The following is a 24,830-nucleotide window of genomic DNA, read 5'->3' as shown; positions in this document are numbered from 1 at the left end:
CTCGTTTCTTTAAATTTTGGTACACGTTTAACAAACCTAGATGGTCGAACCTAATCCACTCTGGCTTCTCGCACAGCACATGGGCTTGTTTTGGACAATAAACCCCGTTATTTGAACCGCCACGGTGGCTTAGCGGCTATGGTGTTACGCTGCTAAGAACGAGGTCGCCGCATCAAATCCCGGCCGGGGCGGTCGCATTTTGATGAAAGAAAAATGCAAAAATGGCCATGTTACGCTCATTGGGGGCCCACCAAAATCCCCTGGGGGTCAGAAATTATTCCGGAGTCCTCCACTACAGCGCGCCTTATAATGAAGTCATGGTTTTGGCACGTAAAACCCCTGAATACAATTAGTTCCCCGTGACTTGACTTGCCACATTCAACAAAGGTAAACAGTTAAACAATTAGTGTAAATAAGTATGTTGTTTTAGACGCTGTCTCGAAATATTACCAAGGTACTAAGGCGTGCTGTGACCAATGTGTTTGAAAACGGCAAAAGTCTGAATTTTTACAATTTGAATCAGGTCGTGTTGAAAGAAAAGTAAATTATTCAAAAGCTATACGTACTCATACCTCATCGTATACCGAGCATAAAGGCGGCTTACGGTGCATATATTATCATTGAAAGGTACGTCATGAAAAACAAAATTGCTTTCTCCCCCTTGTAAAGAAATTTGTCACAAAACAAAACTGAAACGTGCATTGTAAGGAGGGGCATTTCGTTGCACACTCATAAATCCTAAAGTCCCTAGATGTTTTTTGAGCAGGAAATCTAGGCACATCAATAAATACAAGTCCATAAAACTGCACGGTTTCGCTCGATAAGTTAGGCAATGGCAGCGATAGCAAGCACGCGAGGCCAGCGCTGCTGCGAGCTGAACAAGCACTGCGGAGGCACAAGGCGTCATACGTATGCGATACGCGATAGAAAATGCGTCTCAGATGAAACTGCGTCCTTACCACATGGCGGGTTTTCAGCGAGCGAAAATCCTACGCCCGCCACATACCCGTGCCGGTGCGGACGCGAGATCAAAAGGCAGTGTGGGCTCATCGTGCATCCTAACGCCTGATCGCACTTCGCATTGTTTTATGGTGGCACCTACAGCGCACGCCGGCTGCCATCTCAGCCGCCTGTCAAAGTGTTCCACGGAGATGATGCGTAGGATGCCTCGATAGCAGCGCCGCCTTTCAAATTGGAGACACCTTTTGACCCCGTCCGCGCCGCCTTTCTAAAGCGTTGGCGCCATATCGGTTCTCCCTGGCAGAGTCGTGCATTTCTTTGTTGCTTGCCGGTAGCCTTTTATCAGCGTGTTTTCGGCTAGCGTTGTGTGCGTGGGTGTGCGTGTGTGTGCGTGGATGCGATTCCGTGCGTGCGTGTGTGCGGGTTTGTGAGTGCGTGTTTTCAGGTGCGTGCAGGCTCGCGTGAGTTCGTGGGTGTTGGTGTGTGTGTGCGTGTCTTTGAGAGCACATGTCCATGTGCGAGTATTTGTGCGTGCGTGCGTCTGTAACAGCGTGACAGTGTGAGTGCGTGCATGGGTTTGCATGATTACGTCTACAAATGTACAGTGTGTATGTGAGTATGTGTGTGTGTCTGTGTGCGTGTGTGTGTGTGTGTGTGCAAGCGTGTGTTTCTGCGTTTTCGTGTGTTTGTGTGTATGAGTGTTGTTAAGATGAGAATAAGGCGTTTATTGACTACGACACCGGCAGCCAACATGGCAGCCTGCTCCTGCGTATCCCGCGCCAAGTGCCGGCTGCAGTCTATCAGTCCCCCCTTGGGAGTCCATCTGGTCTTCAGTGGTGGCGCTAGTTTCCGTCACAACAGCCCTTCCGCTCCAAGTTTGAGCTACGGCGAATACCGTTGAAAAGGTTGGTGCGCTGTGATCGACCGCCGAAGCACCGGTGCCTGGGGAACAGCTGGAGCGCCAGGAGGACTAGCACTTATCAGGCCACTCGGTTCCGCCAGCCAGGGTGGCACACTTGTTTGCTCGACACGTCCCAGAGAGGCGGAACGCACTGGCTTCATCGCTTGTTTTTCGCCCAATAATGGCTGCGTAGGCGCCTGTGTCTGCTGCTCGTCGCCACCGTCCCTTCCAATGTGGGCCACTCCTTTGTGCCTCCGAGGCGGCAACGCAGGTGGTCTGCATGTCGTTTCCACAGTGGGCCATCTGCCAGCTGCACCTCAGTTGATGATGAGCTGGTGGCTTCTCCGACGACTACAGGCACCCATCTGGGTCCTGACCTGTAGTTCATTGCCCAGTCAGTGTCGCCAGCCCGGGGACCTGGTTCTCTTCTGGCTGCAGAATGGCTGCGCACCTTCTGCCGTAATTTTCGGAAGGCGTGCTCGGAATCGTCGTAATTGAACCTTGCTGCGCAAGTCTGGTGTCAGCAAATCTAACGCTGTCTTCAGGCGTGGACCCATAAATAGTTAAGCCGGGGAACGACCGGTGAGGGCATCAGGTGTGCTTTTGTATGTTAACAAGATTCTAGCAACTCGACACTCCGAATCCCCAGGCTGTGTCTTTTTCAGCTTGTCCTTTATAGATTATACGACCCTCTCAGCGACCCCATTGAATGCAGGATGGTACGGTGTAATCAAGCTAGGTCGCACCCCACCACGAGCCTTGAAGGTTGCAAGAATGACTTGTAGGTTGAAGTTGTAAGAACGACTTGTAGGTTGCACTTGTGAAGGCAATCCATTGTCGCTCACTATGACGTCTAGTAATCCACGGCTAGCAAAGATGGTGCGGTGGCATGAAATTGTCACTTCTGCTGACAGTGACGCCACTCGGACTACTTCCACCCATTCGGAGTATGCATCCACCAGTACTAAAAAATCAAAGCCCCTTTCTTAAAGAAAGATGGCTGTATGCGAAGCTTTCTCCCTTGCACACTGAGTCAAAGTCCAAAGCCAACGACCACGCAACGAACCCAAGAAATGCTGATCGACGCGATGCGACGCATATGGGCTTTGATTGCTTGTTTAGAATTGTATTTTTCGAACGTTGAAGTTGAATGTAGACACATTTCGTTAAGTTGCAGAGCCTGTACACTTGCACAGTATTGCCTTGTGACCGCTGTGGTAGACGATCAGAGGCTCTGCCGTTGCCGATTCACGGGATCGCCCTTACGGGCACGATCCCGCTTCCGCTTACGTTCGCATATGGCAACCTCTTCTGCCGTACTCTGCACCCGCGGCTTACCAATGGAGAACGCCGGGAATGCATTGCGTGACGCGCGTAATGCAATGCAGATATATACAGCTCGTTTGGGTAGCGCGGCGTTGCCGTTACCATTGTTCTTATAGGTACCACTGCGAATATAAACTGTAGTGTTCTACGATAAGTATGTCGTGCGCCATTGTTCTATTTTCTGCGCAGATGTGCCGATAGTTGCATCGTGTAAGTTGGTTTCTTGCAGTGCATTTTCAGCGCTCACGGACGAATCAGTGAGACATAAAAAGCTTCGCTTTGAAAGTGCACACCATGGCGCCTGCTGTATTGCCCTGGGAGATTTCCGATGCACCTGGATGACCACGCACTTTCCCACTTTAATAGCAATGTCCTCATCAATGCCCGGCTACTACACATGACTACGGGCCACCATCTTCATTTTTTCTCCAGGATGGCTTTCATGCAAATGGCTTTCTCTAACTCCAGGATTGCTTTCATGCAAAAGGTGCCGGCACAAACACCAGGCTTCCTTGTAGCACACAGCTCTCCATCACCGAGAATTCCTGCATTCGGTTTGCAAAAGGCCGCCAGTCTTGCCCTGGTGGCAAGTGTTCTCCAGACCACAACGCCCCACGCGAGAGAGCTGACACTGGGTCCTGATCAGTTGCCGACTCCACCACAGCTGCTGAGAGGGCACCTGGGTATACGCCTTCCAACATGAACACGTCCTGCATCCTGGAATTATCTGGCGGTGCCCTGGAAAGCGGCAAACGACTCAAAGCGTCTGCATTTGCCGAGCTCGCTCCTGGTCTGTAGCATAATCTGTAGTTGTAGCCGCTCAGTGTAACAGCCTACCGCAGCACTCTTGGTGAGCTTTGAAGGAGTATGCGGCTCTCACGGCCGAACAGTATTAGTAAAGGTTTGTGGTCGGTGAAAATTTCAAACGACCTTCCCCACACAAATTGGTGGAACTTTAGCACACCGATTACCACTGTCAGCGCATCTTTATTAAATTGTCTGTAGTTTTTTTCAGTTGCTGTTAGTCGCCTTAATGCTAACGCCACAGGCGTCTCTGCGGACTGCAGCCGATGTACCAGCACCACTCCAATCCCCATAAGGCGATGCCTCACAACACAGTAATATAGGCAACTTGGGGTCATAATAAGCTAACACCTCTGCAGATATCAGTAACTGCTTACTTTGCGCAAATGCTGCTTCCTGTTTGGTGCCCCAGTGCCATGACGTGTCTTTCTTGAGCAAACCGTGCAATGGGTGGAGTACCGTTGACAACTTCGCTAGAAATCTTCGGTGAAAATTGAGTATACCAAGGTACCTCTGCAACTCCCGTGTGTCGGATGGGGCCGGTGCTCGCACGATGGCCTCGACCTTCTGAGGTGCTGGGTGCAGGCCATGCTTATTGATGACATATCCCAGATACTCCACGCTTGTTGCCGCGAATGCGCATTTTTGGAGCTTTAAACTTAATCCTGCGCCACTTAGTCGCCGCAGCACTTCGAGTTTGTTACGGGGGTCCTCTTCGGACAACCCAGACACAAGTATATCATCGCAATACACGAGAGTCTGGCAGCAACCATGAAACAGACTCTCCATTTCGCGCTGGAAAATTGCAGGTACCAATTGCACTCCGTATGGAAGTCGGTTGTACTGAAATAGTCGCTGCTGTGTGTGGATAGTCACCCATTTCTTAGACTCCTCATCCAACTCCACTTGCTGGTATGCATCCCGCAAGCCCAACTTCGAGAACGTCACGCCTCCCGCTAGCTGTGCCCAGATTTCTTCGACCCGTGCCACTGGATACATCCGGATATCTGCTGCCCGGTTTACCGTGACATTGAAGTCTCAACACAATCGGATTTTCCCGTCATTCTTCAAAACTGGAACCAACGGTGCTGGCCATTCTGCGGTCCGCACTGACCTGAGGATACCTTCTCGCTGCAATCACTGTAGTTCCTGCGCCACCATGTCCTGCAGTGTAAACGGTACTGGTCTCGGCCTGAAGAAACGTGGTTACACGTCCTCTGGCACTCTTATCAAGCAAAGTTACCGAGACCTTCTGGATACACATCAGGAAATCGGCTTACCAGGTCCTTGACGTCACCGACCGAGTGCACGTTCAGCAGACTGTCGAGTGGCATACCAAAAGCTTTCGCCCAGTTTGACCCTAATAGGGCCTGCTTGGCGCCCTTGAAGATGAACAACCGTAGTCGAGCGTGCTTTCTTCTGAACTTGAAAAGCACTGTCGCCTTCCCCACGACTGCTAATTGATGGCTGACGTAGCCACTCAGCTTGAGCTCGGAATTTTCCAACGCCATCCCCGGAAACAGCCTCGTGAACTCCGTCTCACCAATCACCGAGTAGACGGTCCCCGTATGAACTTCCATGCGTAGCGACCGACCTTCCACGACTACCGTGGCGCAAATACCTTCGGCTCCAGAACATTCACAGCGTCAGACTGCGGAACAACGGTATTCGCTGACCCGCCGTCCAGCAACCACAAATTGAAAACGTCCGTCTCTCCGATTACTTCGTCGGATGCCGTGTCTACCGGGTCCACGGCAACACCGCATGCCTAGGTTGAGATCTGACCAGTCCGACTCCCTGCCATCCATTTTTATGGTCAGTTCCTTGCAGAATAGTTCCAATTTCTTGTCCACTTGCACATTTTTTGCTTAATGGCATCTATTCTGACAACAAAAACACCGCAGATTCCTGAACCTGCACGACCGCTCGTGGTGCCCTCCACCGTAGCGATAACAATCACCGACAGCCTCGCCTGTTCTCGACACTCGGTTAACGGCCACCACGTCCACCTGGCCGGTCATTATTCTGGCGCCAGAAACGGCGGCTTCCATGCTGGTAATGATCTTGACAGCGTGGTATAGTGTCAGCTCAGACTGTTCTAGCAGGCGCCGTTTCACTGCATCGTCCGAAATACCATGTATGAGTCGTTCCCTCGGGTTGTTTTCTAACTCTCCGCCGAACGCACAAGGGTCCGCCAACTTACGCAGTTCCGCAACGAAGTCCGTCACTGCTTCGCCATCCCTTTGTGGCCGGCAATGAAAATAATACCGCTGTACTACCATTGACGGCTTCGGTTCGTAATGATTGGTAAGCAGCTGCAGACTTTCCGTGAGCGGAACATCACTTGGCAGTCGAGGTGCCAGAAAGCGTCGCAGCAAGGAGTACGTTGGTTTTCCACACGAACTCAAAAACACCGCATGCTGCTTGTCAACCGAGATGCTGTTGGCAATGAATTGTTGGTGCAGTACTTCCACGTACTCCTCCAATTCGTGTCCTTCCACTGTAAATGGCATCAATTTGGCAAGGTGGTCAAAATTAATCCGGAGTCCTCCACTACGGCGTGCATCATAATCATAACTGGTTTTGGCACGTAAAACCCCAGAAAGAAGAATGGGCATCACGACTGGTTGTCTCTCACCGCAAGGCTCCAAAATTGGTTATTCCTCGTCGCCAGTTGTTAGGATTAGAATAAGACGCAGATTGACTACAACACAAGCAACTAACGTGGCTTCGTGCTCCTGCGTCTCCCGCGCCAAGTGCCGGCTGCTATCGATTGGTGCGCCCCCCGAGAGTCCATCTGGTCTTTAGTGGTGGCGCTAGTTTCCGTCACAACATGCGTATGCGTGTGTGCGTGGCTTCGCGCGTTTGGGTGCGTGTTTTTCTGTGTGTGCTTGTTTACGTGCGTGCATAACGAATGTGCGCGTATTTGTGAGTGTAGGCGTGCCTGCCTGAGTTTGTGTGAACGTGTTTTTTGCGTGTGTACGTCTGTAACTGTAGGTATGTGTCGAATCGCATGTGTGTGTGTGTATGTATGTGTGCGTGTGTGTATGTGTGTGTGTGTGTGTGTGTGCGTTTACAAATGCACAGTGTGCGTGGGCGTGTTTTACAGCGTAAGCTGGTAAGGGCTCATTCCAATATCCGTTTCGGGTGGCGATGATGCCCCCGCCGCCCCCGTCGCGTAACCGATATCGCTGGAAATGAGAAAAAAGTACCCTGTCTCCGCCGGAATCAAACCAAGTACCGCTGGGCTATAGCCGGTTACTTTACCACTGAGCCACGCAATCGCTTGTGACAGAGGGAAATAACACCCCTATTGACCCTTTTCGCGGCGATCCCGTGGGCGCTACCATGTTTGATCACTTGGTGACGCGTCCATTGCTTGCCTCAACTGCCTCCGTTGACTCCGTGTTTACAATGGATGTGTATGACACCAGTGCGGCTTTCAAAACCTCTGTTTCGGGAGATATCGTAGACGGTGACTGGATGGAAGACACGAAGCTTTGTCCGCAGGTTCAGAGAAAATGCAAAAGTAGCTTTCGGAGCTGATTAAGCTATGTCCAAACGGCCCGAGCAGTATACATGGTGCTGGCTCTAAAAGCGGGGCTAAATATGCATTCGAAGCGATCCAAACTTTCCGCTCATGAATAGAATCATGATTGTGGTGATTGGGTCTTAGTTTTTTATTTGGCAAATATTTTGAAGCAGCAGATTGTCACGTTTCGACTCAGTAAGGTTCCTCGGTGCGGTCACTATCTGATCATTTTATGCCGAGTCGCTGGTGGATGTGCTCAGTTCCGTTAGATTTGTTCTTGTTGCACACAAGGCTTGAAACGTAGCTGTTCTACACCATGTAATACCTTGCAACAATTATCGCTAGTAACTCGCTTACTTTTGTGGACTGTCACCAAACATTCAGCTTCGACCATTCGTGCGCTGTCGGTGTAGCACCGTTAGTTATTGTGCGTATAGTGAGCAAATATTCAAGAGTGCGCCCATTCACTTATTCTTGACACGTTGGCGAAAGAGTGGGTGTAAGTTGCGGTACTGCATGGTTGGGGTAGATGTGTGTAGATACTGTGCGCGAAACTTACTATGACAGAAAGCAGCACTACTCCCATTATCATTGTTTAACGAGCGGTACTCACTCTTGCTGACGTTGATGGGTTGCAGCCCTTTCTTTGAAGGATAGCAATACAACGCTTGCGGATGAACATATTTGTGTACCCTCGAGGAAAGCCGTACATCTCGAAGTGCCGGAAACATGTACGGACGCTGCCGCAGCGGTCCGGGAACTTGGCCCCACATATTAATTACATGCCTTAATATGCCAGTCGCAATTTTTGCAGCCAACTACTGCAGACGTCTTCAATCCACATGATTCAAACCAGCATGAATGGAGTACAGTGCGTTAGCGAAAGCTCAGTGGCATTTCCGACAGCTGAACGCACGGAAGCAAGGTAAAAGCAGTATTGGTTTCGTATTCGTGCTCGGTCGCTGAGGAGAGGTATGGCGCTTACGGCGGCGCCATCTCGTTTCTCTAGAACAAACTGCTCCGCGAAAAGGCTCAATAAACACAGGGGCAGACGATCCGAGCCTCCGCCAATATGGTGGGGCCTTTAAGTTAAAGCGCAGACGACGAGAAGCCATGCAAACGAGGCGCGCAAAAAAAGAAAACGTGATCCCCATGGTTTCTGCAAGTATGGTGGCGCCATCTAGTTAACGTGCCTGCAAACGCATCGTGCGCAGCTCTCCATCGATGCCTGGTGGACAGTTCGGGTCGTTCTCGTCAAAACGAGGCGAAAAGACTTTCTCGCGAAGACCTTGGTGTGCGTGGTGCCGAAATTGGAGCTACTCTTGAGCCGCTCCACTAGTTTACGCTGTGATTGTGCTGCGGGTGCCGCGCAGACCTGTGACCTTTTTTTTGTTTGTGCATGCGTGTCTATGCTATAATTTGCGTATTTTTGTGTGTCGTTAATGTGTTTGTGCGTGCGCTCGTGCAAGTTTGTGTGAATGTGCGTACATATATGCGTGTGTGTGTGCGTCTGCCGGCGTCCTTGTTGGTGCGTGTTTGTTTTTATGCGCGGAAATGTGTGCGTGCATATTTTATGCAGTCGGCAGGTTGTTTTTTTTTACGTACAAGAAACGTCTCCCAAATCGGCGCAGTGCTTGCCGAGAAAAATGATTTCTCAATTCAAGTGCATTTCTCAGTTAAAAAGAGCTGTTGAAGAAACCTGCATCTTAAATGCCTAAATTTCTTATTAAAACATTCTTGCGAATATATTATGAAATCGCGCATGTCGCTTTAATAAATGTTTACTTATGACTTCATTTGCCCGGGTAAATGCCTACCATTTCGCCAAAATTACGAAGCTTTTCATACGCGCTCCAAGGCGGGGTGTAGAGATTAGAAGTAATACGGCGATCGCGTAGACCGTGTCCCCACCCTGAAAGCCTGGCTTAGTAATGGGGTGCCTTAATGATGCGCAGACCGCCACGCTATCTCGTGATGTTCTCCAACCGTCCCACTTTCAGTTCACAAAATGAAAATGTAGGACCACCTCGCGTGGATGCAAGGAAACTAGCGTAACGGCAATGGCTTGATACGCGTAGAATGGTCCAATTTTCAATGGAGCCCCACATAAAATACTTTCGTGTTAAAACATTGCTCCCAAAACGTGTTGCCGAAATGACTGAAAAACAGCATCTGTCATTCCCGTTTACAAAACTGAACATTGTGCAGTAGCTAATTGCCGCACACCATCATTAACACGTTTTGTTGCAATATGTTTGAGCTTATTTTACACTTGTCTAACCGCTTACATTTTTCTATATTCGCATGAGCATTTCAATTCTGAAGTTTCTCCAGGCTTTATCATTAGGAACGTTATCCTTAAGTATATTTATATGACATTTATGTATGCCTTAGCGCACAAATTAGGCTCCTCACTGACGACTGTATCAGTTTTCTTTCACTGATTATCCTTAATGCTTGTGCCAACTTGTACTTTAAAGAAGGTAGAATAGAAAAGTCTGCTAACCACTCAGTTGTCAAAATCAATAGTAAGAGAAATAAAATAACAGGTTGTCTGACACTCCAGCATAGGCATTCAGAACTTGGTGAACTATCTAACTGTCAGGCCGAAAATGTCAGCAACGTGGGATATTTCGTCCTTTTGTGTGGAAACAGAGACTATACTTGACAACATGCAATCAACAAACTTTCCCGCGCGCGTGCGTGCCGCAGATATTTCCCGAAGGGCCCTGAATTGTGTGTTTGTTCTCACGCCTTCTACTCGTATATCTGCGCGACATGGGACTCACTCACACGTTGTAGCAAATTGCTAAACAGCGAAAACGACGGACAGGCGATGCAGTTGCCGGCCCAGACAGCCAGGCCAATCCGCTCTCTAGGAAACACCTTGACGACCCAACCAATAGCACTTTTTAAAACACCACGAACACATTTACAATCGCTGAAAAAACAAAAAAACAAAAAACGAATAAGGCCAGTGAGCAGTTGCCCTATTTTATGCCTACACCACTGGAAAATCATGTATTTCTCTTTTACCCGGCCTCCATAATCCCATATTATTATTAAGCATTCACATTTAAACTGGCATGTTCCCATATAAAACGAGATGTCCATGTAGGATTAGGGTAGACAACAAGAAAACTCGGCTGCTTCCTTGCCAATGCATCGTAATATCCAAGCACATGGGATCTAGAGTCCTTATATCATGCTCTGATATCTAACGTAATAAAGCTAGATACAAGAATTTTATAATGGCTTGCCGTTTTTCATGAAATATAGAACAAAAATACCATTTACACTGCATGAAGTAAAGCACTATCTCAAAACATGTTCCTGCGCCTTGATCACATATTTATAGCTTAGCAAACTTTTGCAGGCGCTAGCCGAAAACCCTGTTTTCCTTCTACTCGGCTATTAAGAAAAGAAACCACCTTCCAAGGCACGTTGCAGGGCGAAGAAACCAAGTTATTTTTGTATGTGAAGTAAATAATGTCTTCATAATACTTCTTGTAGACTGGGCAAGTTGGTACGATTTGGAAAGCATGCTTTTAGGGCGCTGAAAACACAATCCTAACGGAGAAACACACAAAGCGCCATGCGCCTTCTTCCTTGCGTGTGTCTTTCTGCCGTCTTAAAATCATGTTTTCTAATGAATCCCTTTCCGGTTTTCTGCCATAAGTTTGAAGAAAATCGATGGGCAATGTTAAAGTGTTGATTTCCATGGACCATAATATATGGTTCAGGCTTGTGCACTGTTTATTTTCTCTTTAGGGCGCATAAATATAATGCCATTTCCCCTGTTATTAAAATAAAGCTTTTCTTTGCGAACCTGGCCCGATTTCATGGCCGTGGCGGCGACCTGGCTGTTCTCTTGCTGAATAGGCTAACCAATCACAGTGGAGCACGCGCGCCGCTGGGTACCTTGCACCACCATCAGATGGCACTAGCCTCGGCGCATCCGCGGCAGCACTGGCCGCGTGGGAGAAATAAAAAAAAGAACCTGAAATCTCGCTTCGTGCATCTGCGGCTGCAAGGTAATGAGCAAGTAAACGCCTCTCGTGGATAAAATGGATTCGAATTGCGCTACGTACGCATGCGCATGTTGCCTCTGAAACTATGTTGCGTTCAAGTCGTCCGTCGTACTCTCTAGTAGTCAGCAACTCCGCTTAACCAAAGGCTCGGTATAATTTTTGTGCACCCGCACTTGCGCGTGTGTGTCTCTATGCTATCTGCATGAAATACACCTTCGCATTTACTTTTAACTTCATTCTGAAGGTTTCCACGTGTCAACCCAAGCCAAATAAAGTGTTATTCTGTTTTGCTTCACTGTAGCATAAGTTCTTTTTTTTCTTTCCTCTTACGATTTACGATAATGTTTGAAAAGCGTCACAATATCCTATCTCCGCCCCAAGTAAGTTTGTATGAATTTGTATGAAAATTTGCAGTGTATAATAAACATATTGATAAGCCTTCCCTGGTAAGTCCCATTAAACACAAGTTTCGGTGGTAATTTCGATGTTACTCAAATGAACATTCCTTGTAAAAATTTCTTGCATTTGATTACATGTCAGTTAATTTCGTGTTAGTGCTCTTTCTCGTTAGACTAAACAAATAAATGGATTATCTGATGAGCATTTGTTGCGCTTCAAAAAGGAATTAGACACAATGTTTTTCTGATATGCAAGTTTCTTTTGAATTTGTAAAGCTTTCCTCATTTCCACACATGACAATTTCTCTTTATTGGTTCTCGAATGTTTTAAAACAGTATGCGTTTAAGTTGTAAGTTTGTCAAAAAAGTTCCAACCATTTTTTTCAAATAAAATACGAAGAAAAAGGACTCAAAAGAAAGTCTTCTCAGACCTACCATTACCAGCATTCAATTACCCCACAAACAAGGATTCGAAAATCCCGCTCATTGACGATAAATTCAGTATCTGACCCGAGTGCCACGCGGGGACCCATCCCCTGCTGGATATTTTTACGATGTGAATAGTAACATTCACTGTTTTACTGGTGTTTACAGTTAGCGCACTGACCGGGCAAGTGAACTTTCACTCAACTAGGAGTCAGGTTGCCTGCAACTTCTATGTAGAGAGCAGTGCTACTAGCGCTTAGCGCCTTTATAGGTTTGAATGGTCATTGTACGAAGAAGGCAAGCATTTACTTGAAACCTCTGGCCAAAACTGGAAGCATTCTGCTTCGTCGCAACTGTTTACGTCTGAACCAAGGTCCACCGATCGTAAACTCAACTGGTTTGCTAGGGCTTAACTCTGGTTGGCAGGAATGATATCGGATCTAACTTGGCTTAGGTGGCTACCGTAGGTGGACGTTCGCGCAGTTGAACTTCAGAAGCTTCTTGCCATTCAATTTGAGCACAAACCAAGCAAATCTGCGCTTGTAGCGCGATGATTCCATTCAAGCAGCAGCCGATGCAGCAGCCGATTGCAGCAGGTTCATTCGAAATATTTTATAAAAGTGATGTCATAACTAAAAATAATCTTAATTGTAATAAATGTGTAGGCTTTTGAAACGCCTACACATTTATTACCTTTAAGAACCATGCTAAACTGGCTCTATTCCTGAGCCGTACTTGTTTACAAAATAAAATACACATTTGTAAAGTTTCACAGTTCGATGTATCGAACTGTGAAAGGGCAGAGGCGACAGCAGGACGGCAGGAACCTGAAGAAAGACGGTTTATTGTGTAGTCTACATTGCACTGCGCATGCCCAATTACTTGCCAGTTGTAGATGACACCACGTGTCTGACACAATATGCAGCCATGCCCTGCGGGTTTACTCTTGAGGAATTACAACTATTTGTATGATTTGTCCACGAAGAAAACTTATGCATTCTCAAGTGAATGGATGTTAGAATGTCAATAATAAAACACACCGTTAATTTGATCTTAGATACCCCACATCAAGACCGCTTCGTTTTCCACAAGGGGAACAGTACATGTGCTCTCAAATGAGTTCCTGTTGTGAAGCTAATATTGATATATGTCGGGTATTGCTTCTTTGATAAATTTCCAATGATTCAGAGGGACACCATTAGGGGCTGACAAAGGCACTCATAATTATTTTCTCAGAAAGCCTCACACGCGATTTCCCTGTCACAATAGATAATCGAAAAACAGCGAATTGGATACATCGAGCTGTAAAAAAACTTCTGATGTAGCAATCCGCGATTTCTTGCAGATAACTGCATAGCTAAAATGTTAATTCAGTGGATGTGCCTTAGTTTTCACGCAGGTGTATGGAGAAAAGGTAGTCTATAGTTTGTTTCAAATGATGCACAGTCTACATATCGGTGTCACATCAAGTGTACCGCAAGGATCTGTGCCTTTTATTACATTAGATCTGTATAGATGACAGCTAGCGCAAATGTGTCCCTTATATAAGATGACGCAGAGTGAATTGTCCGTTTTGATGCTACGAAAATGCAAAGTGGAGTATGAAGGGCGCTGTAGTGGGGGGCATCAGAATAATTTTGACCACCTGGGGTTCTTTTACGTGCACCTAAGCGGAGAACAAGTCAAGGACTACACAAAGAGCGAGCAATTGAACGAAAGGGGTTAGGCCTAACTTTAGGAGACAGGAAGAGAGCGGTGTGGATCAGAACAAACGGGGATAGCCGATATTGTGGTTGACATCTAGTTAATATTCTAGTTGATCCAAGCATAGTGCAGGATGTAGAAGTGTTAGGTAAGGTTAAGTGCAGTGACCATAGGTTAGTGAGGTCTAGGATTTATCTCAATTTGAAGAGAGAGAGAGTGAAATTAGTCAAGAGGAAACAGGCCAACCTAGAGGCAGTAAGGGTAAAAGCAGACCAATTCAGGCTGGTGCTTGCAAACAAATATGCAGCTTTAGAAAAGGAAGATAAAGACAACATAGAGGTAATGAATGAAACCGTAACTAGGTTGATCTCAGAAGCAGCAATTGAAGTGGGAGGTAGGGCACCAAGGCAACCAGTAGGTAAGCTCTCCCAAGAAACAAAGGACCTAATATAGAAACGACAGAAGATGAAAATGTCCAACTCAAGAGATCAGATAGAATTCGCTGAACTCTCAAAACTAATCAACAAGAAAAAAGTAAGGGATATTCGAAATTATAAAGTGGGAAAGATTGAGGAAGCCGTAAAATATGGACGCAGCATTAAACCAGTAAGAAGAAAGCTTGGCATAGGACAAGGCAAGATGTATGCACTGAAAGGTAAGCATGGTAGTATCATCAGCAATTTCGATGGCACAGTAAAAGCAGCGGAAGAATTCTATACTGATCTTTACAGTGCCCAAAACAGGCAAGCTACTTTCATTCAACATAGTGATGAACCAGATACAGAGGCTCCTTCTATAACTAGCGCTGGAGTCAAAAGGGCCTTGAAAGACATGACCAGGGGAAAAGCTGCTGGAGAAGATGGAATAACAGTAGATTTAATCAAAGATGGAGAAGATATCATGCTTGAAAAGCTTGCGGCCCTTTATACGCAATGCCTCACAACTTCATGTGTACCAGAGAGCTGGAAGAAAGCCAACATTATACTAATCCATAACAAGGGAGACGTTAAAGAACTGAAGAATTATAGACCCATTAGCTTGCTTTCAGTATTGTATAAAATATTCACCAAGATAATTTCCAATAGAATCAGGGCAACACTTGACTTCAGCCAACCAAGAGAACAGGCTGGCTTCAGGAAGGGATATTCTACGATGGATCATATCCATGTCATAAATCAGGTAATCGAGAAATCTGCGGAGTACAATCAACCTCTCTACATGGCTTTTATAGATTATGAAAAGGTATTTGATTCAGTAGAGATACCAGCAGTCATAGAGGCATTGCGTAATCAAGGAGTACAGGAGGCATACGTGAATATCTTAGCAAACATCTACAAGGATTCCACAGCTACCTTGGTTCTCCACAAGAAAAGTAGAAAGTTAACTATCAAGAAAGGGGTCAGGCAAGGAGACACAATCGCTCCAATGCTATTTACTGCATGATTAGAAGAAGTATTCAAGTTCTTAGACTGGGAAGGCTTAGGAGTGAGGATCAACGGCGAATATCTCAGCAACCTTAGGTTTGCAGATGACATTGTCCTATTCAGCAACAATGGAGACGAATTACAACAAATAATTGAGGACCTTAATCGAGTAAGTGTAAGAATTGGGTTGAAGATGAATATGCAGAAGACAAAGATAATGTTCAATAGCCTTGCAAGAGCACCAGAATTCAGGATCGCCAGTCAGCCTCTAGAGTCTGTAAAGGAGTACGTTTATCTGGGTCAATTACTCACAGGGGACCCTGATCACGAGAAAGAAATTTACAGAAGAATAAAATTGGGTTGGAGTGCATACGTCAGGCATTACCATATCCTGACTGGGAGCTTACCACTGTCGTTGAAAAAAAAAGTGTAAAATCATTGCATTCTACCGGTGCTAACATATGAGGCAGAAACTTGGAGGTTAACAAAGAAGCTCGAGAACAAGTTAAGGACCGCACAAAGAGCGATGGAACGAGAAATGTTAGGACTAACGTTAAGAGACAGGAAGAGAGCGGTGTGGATCAGAGAACAAACGGGGATAGCCGATATTCTAGTTAGCATTAAGCGGAAGAAATGGAGCTGGGCAAGCCATGTAATGCGTAGGATGGATAACCGGTGCACCATTAGGGTTACAGAATGGATACCAAGAGAAGGGAAGCGCAGTCGAGGTCGGCAGACAACCAGATGGGATGATGAAGTCAGGAAATTTGCAGGCGCAAGTTGGAATGCGCTAGCGCAAGACAGGGGTAATTGGAGATCGCAGGGTGCCTTCGTCCTGCAGTGGACATAAAATATAGGCTGATGATGATGATGATATCGAGCTGGGCAGGCCATGTAATGCATAGGATGGATAACCGCTGGACCATTACAGTTACAGAATGGATACCAAGAGAAGAGAAGCGCAGCCGAGGACGGCAGAGAACTAGTTGGGGCGATGAAGTTAGGAACTTTGCAGGCGCAAGTTGGCATCGGGTAGCGCAAGACAAGGGTAATTGGAGATCACAGGGAGAGGCCTTCATCCTGCAGTGGTCATAAATATAGGCTGATAATGATAATGATGAAGCGGAGCAAGAGCGCTTTTACATTCCGCCCACATTGGAATGCGATCGCCGCGAAGGCGATAGCACCCGTGACCTCGCGTTCCACAGTGCAAAGCTGAAGCCACCGAGACACGCTGTGGTTGCTTAGTTGCCTCGACATTGCGCTGCAAATCACGAGGTCGCGGGATGAAATCCCGGTGGTGATGGAAGCATTTCGATGGAGGCAAAATGCAAGAGCGGCCTTGTACCGTGCAGTGGGTGCACGTTAAAGGAACCAAGGTGGTCAAAATTTATCTGGAGTCCCTCACTATGACATGCCTCATAATAATATCCAGGTTTTGACATGAAAGACCCCTCCAGTTAATTTTTACTGTTATTTCAAAGACACCTAAACGGGTTGAGATTCTGTAATAATTTTGCCGCAAGCAATATCGTCAAAACAGTGGAGCCAATGAATTTCCAATACATGGGCGTATTACGGACACAGTCAATATACATCCCAAAGTGGTCAGTTAACACTTCAGCCTGCCTGGTCACAACTTGATAGAACCTAAATTTTCTCTTCTACACGCAGATATTTGTGCCCCGAGAGAAATAACATTTATTGAATAACTTGAGTCGGTTGTTATTTGCTCGACGTACAGATATACCTCATCCGCACTTTAAACATACACGCACAATCGAGTATGTCTGTTTTAAAGGAAGCTTTCGAATATAACCATTGTGCTTGAATATAAGCATGGGCTTGATTTTTAGCTCTTATCTCTGGTCAGAACAGCTCTATCCTACGCTACCCGAATTCCAACCCCCTCTCTGCCCCCACTTGAGTGACAAATATTACATGTAAAGAACAAGTAAGCGATATAAGAAAACAATACGAAATAAAGCACTCGAACATTTTCAGCGCCTTGGTATCCCTTTGGCACCCTTGCCGGTTTTTGTTTTCAAAATAATACCCAAATGAGTACGGCTATTCACATCCTTGCAGAACTGTATGAAAGTCGTTTAGGTTTATTACTGTCGGCAGCTTTTGCGAAAATTAACACCGCTTTGGTCTAGGCCGTTGTGTCGTTACTGACGAGAAAGGCAGCCGAGAATTCAGCTGTCAATAACGTATGTGGGTATGAAAATTCTTCTGTCCCACTTTCACCTGTGTTAACGCAAATGTAACAATAAGCAGAAATCAACGACCATGATTATTAATGTAATGGAATAGAGGAACGCTTCAAGGCAGCTAATCGCTTAATAAAAGGAAGGAGGCACTTGAAGGCGTATATTCATTTATGTTAGCCTATTTAGCTAGCATTTGTTATTCAATCACATAATTCTGTATAGAAAAATGATGTTAGTCATCACAAGTCTAGAATGCTAGTCTAAGCGCTCCACCGCGACATCTAAACCCACAGGTGCACCAAAGCTCTCACACTACAGCACTGCGGTACAGCGACAAGTGCCCACCGCAACTAGGTTGCACGAAAGCACACACCCTTTGCATCGACGCCTTTGTATCGGCTGTGAAAGTACGACCACTGACCATTAACAAAACAAGGAAAATATTCAAAGCAAGCTATTCGATTTAAAACTGTTGTAACGACAAAGAACACGAGGGGACGGTTGCTTTCTCCGCGCACAAGGGGATGCTGCCTTCAGCACCTGCTGAAGCATCTAAACAATAATAAGGTTTTTGTCTCTCGTAACATAACCGTCGGTGATAAGAGTTGACTTGAAAAGCAGTAGCACCCGAAAGATATCTTCGTGTCTACAGATGATAGTAAACGCAATAGATAGATTTGAGGCCTCGCGTACCTACATTGCAAGGCGGACATAACATGGCCAATTGCATTTGCACAAGTGTCGCGTATGTTTAGTACATTTTCGGATTGTAGCGTAAATCTTCAATAAAAATGAGGACTGAATTTTAAAGTACGACGGCATTTTAAGCGTAGTTGCATTATAGTTGCAATAATTGGTGGAGGGTTTAGCATTATGCGTGTGCAGTTATAAACTTTCCATGTTATCAGCTAATTTGACGGCATACTATGCTGCAGTGAATAGAGTCGAGGAATCGCGTATTGGAACCTGCATGTCTGCATCTACATTCGGTTGAACTGCGTGGTGAAAAGCAGGAGTGTGCGATAGCTTGGCGTATGCTGACAAGTACGAGTGGTAAATGAATGTTAGGTACAGTATTCCTGAGCCATCCACAATTTCGTCCGTCAAAGCCAAGAGCACTTAATAGGGGCGCTAAATGTCAATTAGGTGAGGTCTCAGAAATAATTTTTTTGAAGCGAAAGCTTCATCACGATACCTCGGGCAGCCGTTGGCGACTGAACAGCTTTCACCTTGAGAGCTAGAGGTCAACCCACACGAGAGCATTAAGGCGCGTTATAGTTCGACGTTATCGGTGTGTGTGTGTGCGTGTGCGTGTGTGTGTGTGTGTGTGTGTGTGTGTGTGTGTGTGTGTGTGTGTGTGTGTGTGTGTGTGTGTGTGTGTGTGTGTGTGTGTGTGTGCGTGTGTGTGTGTGTGCGCGCGCGTGTGTGCGTGCGTGCGGGCGGACGGCCGGGCGAGCGTCATCAGACGCCGGGCGCGTCGGAGCGCATTGGCCGCGCGTCCGGTTACGTTGGCGGCGGCAACGGTAGAACTATAGCCGCGGTTGTTCTTACCAACGTGACATAACGTGTGCGCGCGTTCACGCTACGTCGGATTATATTCAGGCCTTTACGGAGCCCTGCAAGAAGACATTGTCGCCATTACCCGAGTACAGTTGGGCCCGGCTGCGAGTTGCAACCAAGTCTCACTACCTTACTAATCACCATAGTGTCTTCATATGCATAAAAACATGATGAATAAACATTGTATTCATTGAAAACATGTCCGTATATCATTGCGAAATGACACCTCGGCCACAGCCCGACAATGGGCCTAGCCAGGGCAGTGAAGCTATCGCTACCAACCAGGGTTCACCAAAGCTAAACCACACCAATTTTTTTCCTCTGGGTTCTTCTATATGTTCAAATGATCTTTGCCAGAACTTTAAATCACCCTATTAAATTATGCGTTTACCCCAGTTGTCGCCTGTTATCGAGCTAAGAAACAAAGGCTGGTGTAATGCAAGCTGGAGAAGCTTTGTTGTGCAAGAATTGTCTCGTTTTCCCATGACAAAATATTAAGCCTTTCAAGATAGCCCTATTAAAGGAAGGCACTTGTTTCTTACACCCTTATCGGTAACCTTGGTGGTCTGCGACCTGATAAAAGGGAACTTATAATAAACATGTATAAACATTGGGATTATGATAAGAGTTCATGGGGGGTATTTTGAACAGCCATGTATTTCCAATAAAACTTTATGAAAATACCAAGTCCTGAAAGCTACAGTTATATTTCATGACTCACGTGGAGGCCACTTAAGATAAAACATTCTCACCTTTGCGAGAACACGCTTGCACTCATCGAGAAGTTTGCGGCCATCTTGCGCAGAGCAGAGTACGTAAGTTAACAGCACTGCATCAAAGTAGCCGTTCGGCAGCACGTCCATGTTCTCGCCGTATCCGCAGATGGAACGTTTCAGCTGCACCTGCGTAGGGTCATTTCCGATAGCTCTCAGAATTGTTATAGCCTTGTCTGAGTGGATGGATATGTTTGGAACTTAGTGCAGAGGTTCCCATCAAGCTACACTAGGAGTATAACTGAACTCAATAAAAGGCAGTTTTATTTGACTAGTTGCAGCAGTTTGCACAAAGACATGTAGGCCTTAGAAGTAGACGCTCGTGGGCTCACTTTCCCCTCAATAAAGAAAACATGCGCAACCACTTCATTCCAAGATTTTTTTTTGCGAATTCGGCCTTGCCGCTACCCGACCTCCATTTACGCTGGACGGAAATCAAGGTTTCTTGTAGAAAAAAAAAGGAACGATTTATTAAAACTTAGCAGAACGAAACAAATAACGAGCGCGGCGCCTTCTCTCGCAAACGTAATAGCTGGTCGTCGTCGCAGTCCATTGGAATCAATCTGCCTCGGCTCTGAGACGCACAAGCCGTTAATATGCAGCTTGGTTCAGTGAACACTTTCAAGTTTGCCTGTGACATACTGCAGAATTCTAGTTCATGAGCTGGTCTACTCGAACAGGTGGACATTACTTGCACAAAAAATTCAAATGCATAATCAACTAAATAAAAAATTAGTAATTGCGTTCTTAACTAAACATAAAAATATAATCGACTAATTACAAATAAATAATTACGTTTTTAACTAATTATCTTGCGGCCAATATTCAAACTTACAAATTGTTGCTGTGGAGTTCGCAAGGCGTATCCTCTTAAAACGAATTCTCAAGATGACACCAGTTTCGAGGTATTAATTCCCGAACATTGCGAAGAAATGCATTGGCGTTCAAGTTACTACCTTAACAAAATGTCGTTTGATGCATTGAAGCACAAAAGTAACCATAAAGATCACGCCCCCCCGCACCCCCGCGGCCCCTCCCCACCCCGTGCATCTCATATAGTCGGTCTGCGTATAATATGGCAACGCAGGCTGATTCTTTGAGATCATGTGTCAATTTTCAGTGAAGCAGGTCGGCGACAAAGGTGCCCCTCAACTTGGTTGCGAGAGCAGGTGCACTTATAGCGGGACAATTCCGAATATGAAAAAGCGTGAAAAAGACCCCCAAATCTATTTTCTTAATTAGAGCAATTATGCGCTTGACTGTCTACATTTATTGCAGTGATTATATACAAAATATTTTTGTTGTTTTATTGCTAAATTTAGCAGATAACAGAGCCCGGGATCCGGAGTATCTTTATCGAAAGTACACGCGAATAGCATGTGTACGCGGGCCGCCTCGTGATATGCGTGCTGTCCTGTGCTGAGACATGTCGGCCAATGATGTAGTCTGCGTGAAACGGAAGGCTCTAGTAGACTTCGGGGCGGAGAAAAATGTGGGCGGCTTCTCATACTACACGTTTCTAACCAATATGCGAGAGCATATGTAGTATCCCTCTTGTTGTCTCTATAGTGGACTCGTTTGAGTGGCGTTGTGTCATTTTAGAGCGCAGCTCCTAGGCGCCCGTCCCGGCGTAGAGCGTCCGCGTCCCTCGGCGTAAACGGGCCAACGAGCACTGCGAAAGATTAAAGAGCGAGTGCGGAGTGCAGCGCGGGATGAAATACGGTGATATCGAAGAGAGCGTGCGGAGGGAAGCGGAGAAGGAGGGTATGGCGAAAGGGTGAAGAGGAAAGCGGACTACCACACGAGACGGGCGCCACGGCGGCGATCAGGCATGCGGCGAGCGCGTCCACCGATACCATATATAGAAGGAAAGCGCTGACGTGGACTTCGGTCGCCGCTATAGAGAATGGGCTCCACATGAGCCACGCGTTGGCGTGTTCACGCTTTCTTACTGAACACTGAACGACTCAACCGGTGGAAATGCTTGGTCAGCTGCTGCTGCTAAACAAGCTGCCCGAGCAGAGGCTCAGCACCGCCGCCGAAAAGCACACTGGCGTTAGGAATCGAATTATTTGCGATAATATATCCCGAATTCTTGCTCACCAGCCTACTCTTTCCCCACTTTTGCATTAAAGTCGCCCATGACTACAGTATACTGAGTTTGCACCTTTCGCATTTCTTAATTCAACATCTTCATAAAACTGTTCTATTTCTTCATCATCGTGACTGGAGGTTGGGGCGTAGGCTTGTACTACCTTCATTCTATACCTCCTATCCAGCTTTTTTACGACGACTGCTACCCTCTCATTAATGCTGTAGGATTCATCAATGTGGCCCACTGTGTCCTTATGGATTATAAATCCTACCCCGTATTCTCTCTTATCTGGAATACCTCTGCAGCAGAGGATGTGGCCGTTAGCCAGCACTGTATAAGCCTCACCAGTTCTTCTAACCTCACTAAGGCCAATAATATCCCAGACAATGCTTGATAATTCCTCAAAAAAGCCCTGCTAAGCTAGCCTCTCTCGAGAGGGTGCGCGTGTTGAACGTTGCTGGGTTCAGTTTCCAGTGACGGCCTGTCAGGACCCACAGATTCTTAGCGCCCTCTGCCGCGTCGCAGGTCTGACCGCCGCCTTGGTCAGATGCTCCGCAGCCGCTGGGGACTGAGGGCCATCTGTTAATTGTAGGAGTCATGAGGGAGGTAGTGGCCGAATACTGCACCAGGGAGGCCAATTCCTGTGCTACTGAGGGAGTGACTTTGTTGATGAAAACTAGACGGGGTGATGAAGTTAGGAAATTTGCAGGGGCAAGTTGGAATCAGCAAGACAGGAGTAATTGGAGATCACAGGGAGAGGCCTTCGTCCTGCAGTGGATATATATAGGCGGATGATGATGATAATCCCGAATTCGAACCACCTATACAGCTGCGCTCTAAATTCGCATCAGGGAGTATCGTATTCGTCGGTGAATGTTTTTTTTTTTTTTGTGCTCACAAAATCACGTTGCTTCAGTTTCAGTCCGGAAGTCGTCTTTCGGGGGAGTGGAGGTTTGTGATTGTGTCGCCGTCGAAGTGTGTACCTATACGCCGGCTTTTAGCGTTTTCGTCCACCGTCGTATCGCCAATCGTCGTTTCGCCACCGGCAAGTTGCCACACGGCATGTATCTTTCTTGCACCACTCGGATACTCCCTACAGACTCGCCTGATAATCATGGCACTCACGAACCTCGTCATGTTCATTCGCGTGCGATGACGCGAACGTGCAGTGCTCGTTCAAATTTTGAACTAGAAGGAACCGACGCATCAGAAAAACAACGAACGCAACGCTACACTATGTACACAACTGAAAGCTTAAACAAATAATGAACGTATGATGTACATCATGTAAATATAAGTATATACTAGGCAGCCTGTCTATTATTCACTGCAAATAAAATCATTTCTTCGCATAGCGTGCTTCTCTATAATACTAATATTTATACCTAGAAAACCACTCTTCATATATATACACACACACTTGATTCATAATCCAATCACACCAAGAATGCTTCGCCTTATGCACATAGATACACACCAGTACACCACACAGACCATAAAAAAAGTTTTTTTTTTACAGTAACATTTTTATGGATCGTGGTTTAGCAAGCACATAATTATAAAAGAATGTTATTTATAAAACAAGACCAAATAGAAACAAAACATTTAGTTGAAAGTTTGCTACATGTTTTGATTTAAACTCATTAGTAAATACGATACTAAACCTGCAAAAACTATTTACCTAATGTTCAACTACAAAGCACTTGATTCCATGGCACAATTTTAAGTAAAACCTCATCAAACCACAAGAAATACTTTTTAGAGAATTTTTTGTTATAGTGAGACAAAATCTGAAAGTCCAGTGTAAGTCCAGGTGCTAGTAAAATGGTAATATTGATGGTCTACCATTACCAGCGAAAAAACTTGCGGTTTTGTAGAAATCCACACTGTAGAAATTGAATGCATGTAATGAAACAACAGTATTTGCAAATTATAAAATAAAATGCACATGGGGTGAAAGTGCGTTTCAGAAAAATCTCCTGTTGTGGCCTGCGCTAATACTGAGAACTAAAATAAGAAGCACGTACCTTTGGATTCGCCTCGAGGTTCTTTCGGAACGCTTCGTCGAACTGAGTGTTTGGCTCCACCTTCCAGTACTCGACGGGTCGACGCATAAACTCCAGGTTGGGTCCGAAGGCGGGGCCTACCTCCAGCACACGCACGGCTCCTCGAGCCTTGAGCGACTCGCTGTGTGACACTAAGTCGTCAAGTCGCACCAGTAGGTTGCGTCGCACTTCGGCAAAGCTCTTTCCCCAGATCCACTGGCACATTCTGTAGAAGGAGGCGAAGAAGGCCTGATGCAAGTGGTTGCTGACCAGCAGCGCAGGCAGAAGGGAAAGACCAACGAGGCTTCCCACGATGATGAAAATGTGGCCCAGAAATGCGTACACCCATTTATTAATGGCATACGTAGTTGAAAAGTCTCGGCAGAGGGATTGCCGTTGCTGGACCAATTGCGCACACTGGCTTCCGCTCATGATCTCTTAGTTTCCTTGAGCTGGATATGGCGGAGGTTACTTTACTAAGGACGCACATTAGTTCAGTGCAGCATCGCATATACGTTCGAATGACCAAAAACTTGGTGAGCACGTTTTAAGCCGAAAGGTGAGGGTCTTATGCAGTGACGACAACTTCGGCGCCCCTGAAACAGGAGAGAAGAAAATATCCCCGTTAACCACAACAC

At 46.2% G+C, this 24,830-nt stretch overlaps 1 protein-coding gene across 5 annotated transcripts in view; it reads right to left on the bottom strand.

Moving 5' to 3' along the window:
- Positions 1-24,830, bottom strand: part of LOC119461731 (thiol S-methyltransferase METTL7B) — a 108,457-nt gene that overhangs the window by 1,627 nt on the left and 82,000 nt on the right. For all 5 annotated transcript variants that reach the window (XM_049672060.1, XM_049672059.1, XM_049672061.1 and 2 more), the window contains exons 2-3: positions 24,175-24,788; positions 20,032-20,181 (exon numbers count right to left, since the gene is read on the bottom strand). In XM_049672060.1, the coding sequence (XP_049528017.1) occupies positions 20,032-20,181; positions 24,175-24,624 (600 nt within the window). In that variant the 5' untranslated portion in view covers positions 24,625-24,788. The remainder of the gene's footprint in view (positions 1-20,031; positions 20,182-24,174; positions 24,789-24,830) is intronic.

Source organism: Dermacentor silvarum, chromosome 8, assembly GCF_013339745.2.
Source record: "Dermacentor silvarum isolate Dsil-2018 chromosome 8, BIME_Dsil_1.4, whole genome shotgun sequence".
In the NCBI taxonomy this organism is placed as follows: Eukaryota; Metazoa; Arthropoda; class Arachnida; order Ixodida; family Ixodidae; genus Dermacentor; species Dermacentor silvarum.
The sequence above is the reverse complement of the archived record's forward strand: the minus strand, read 5'-3'. Positions and strand labels throughout refer to the sequence as shown.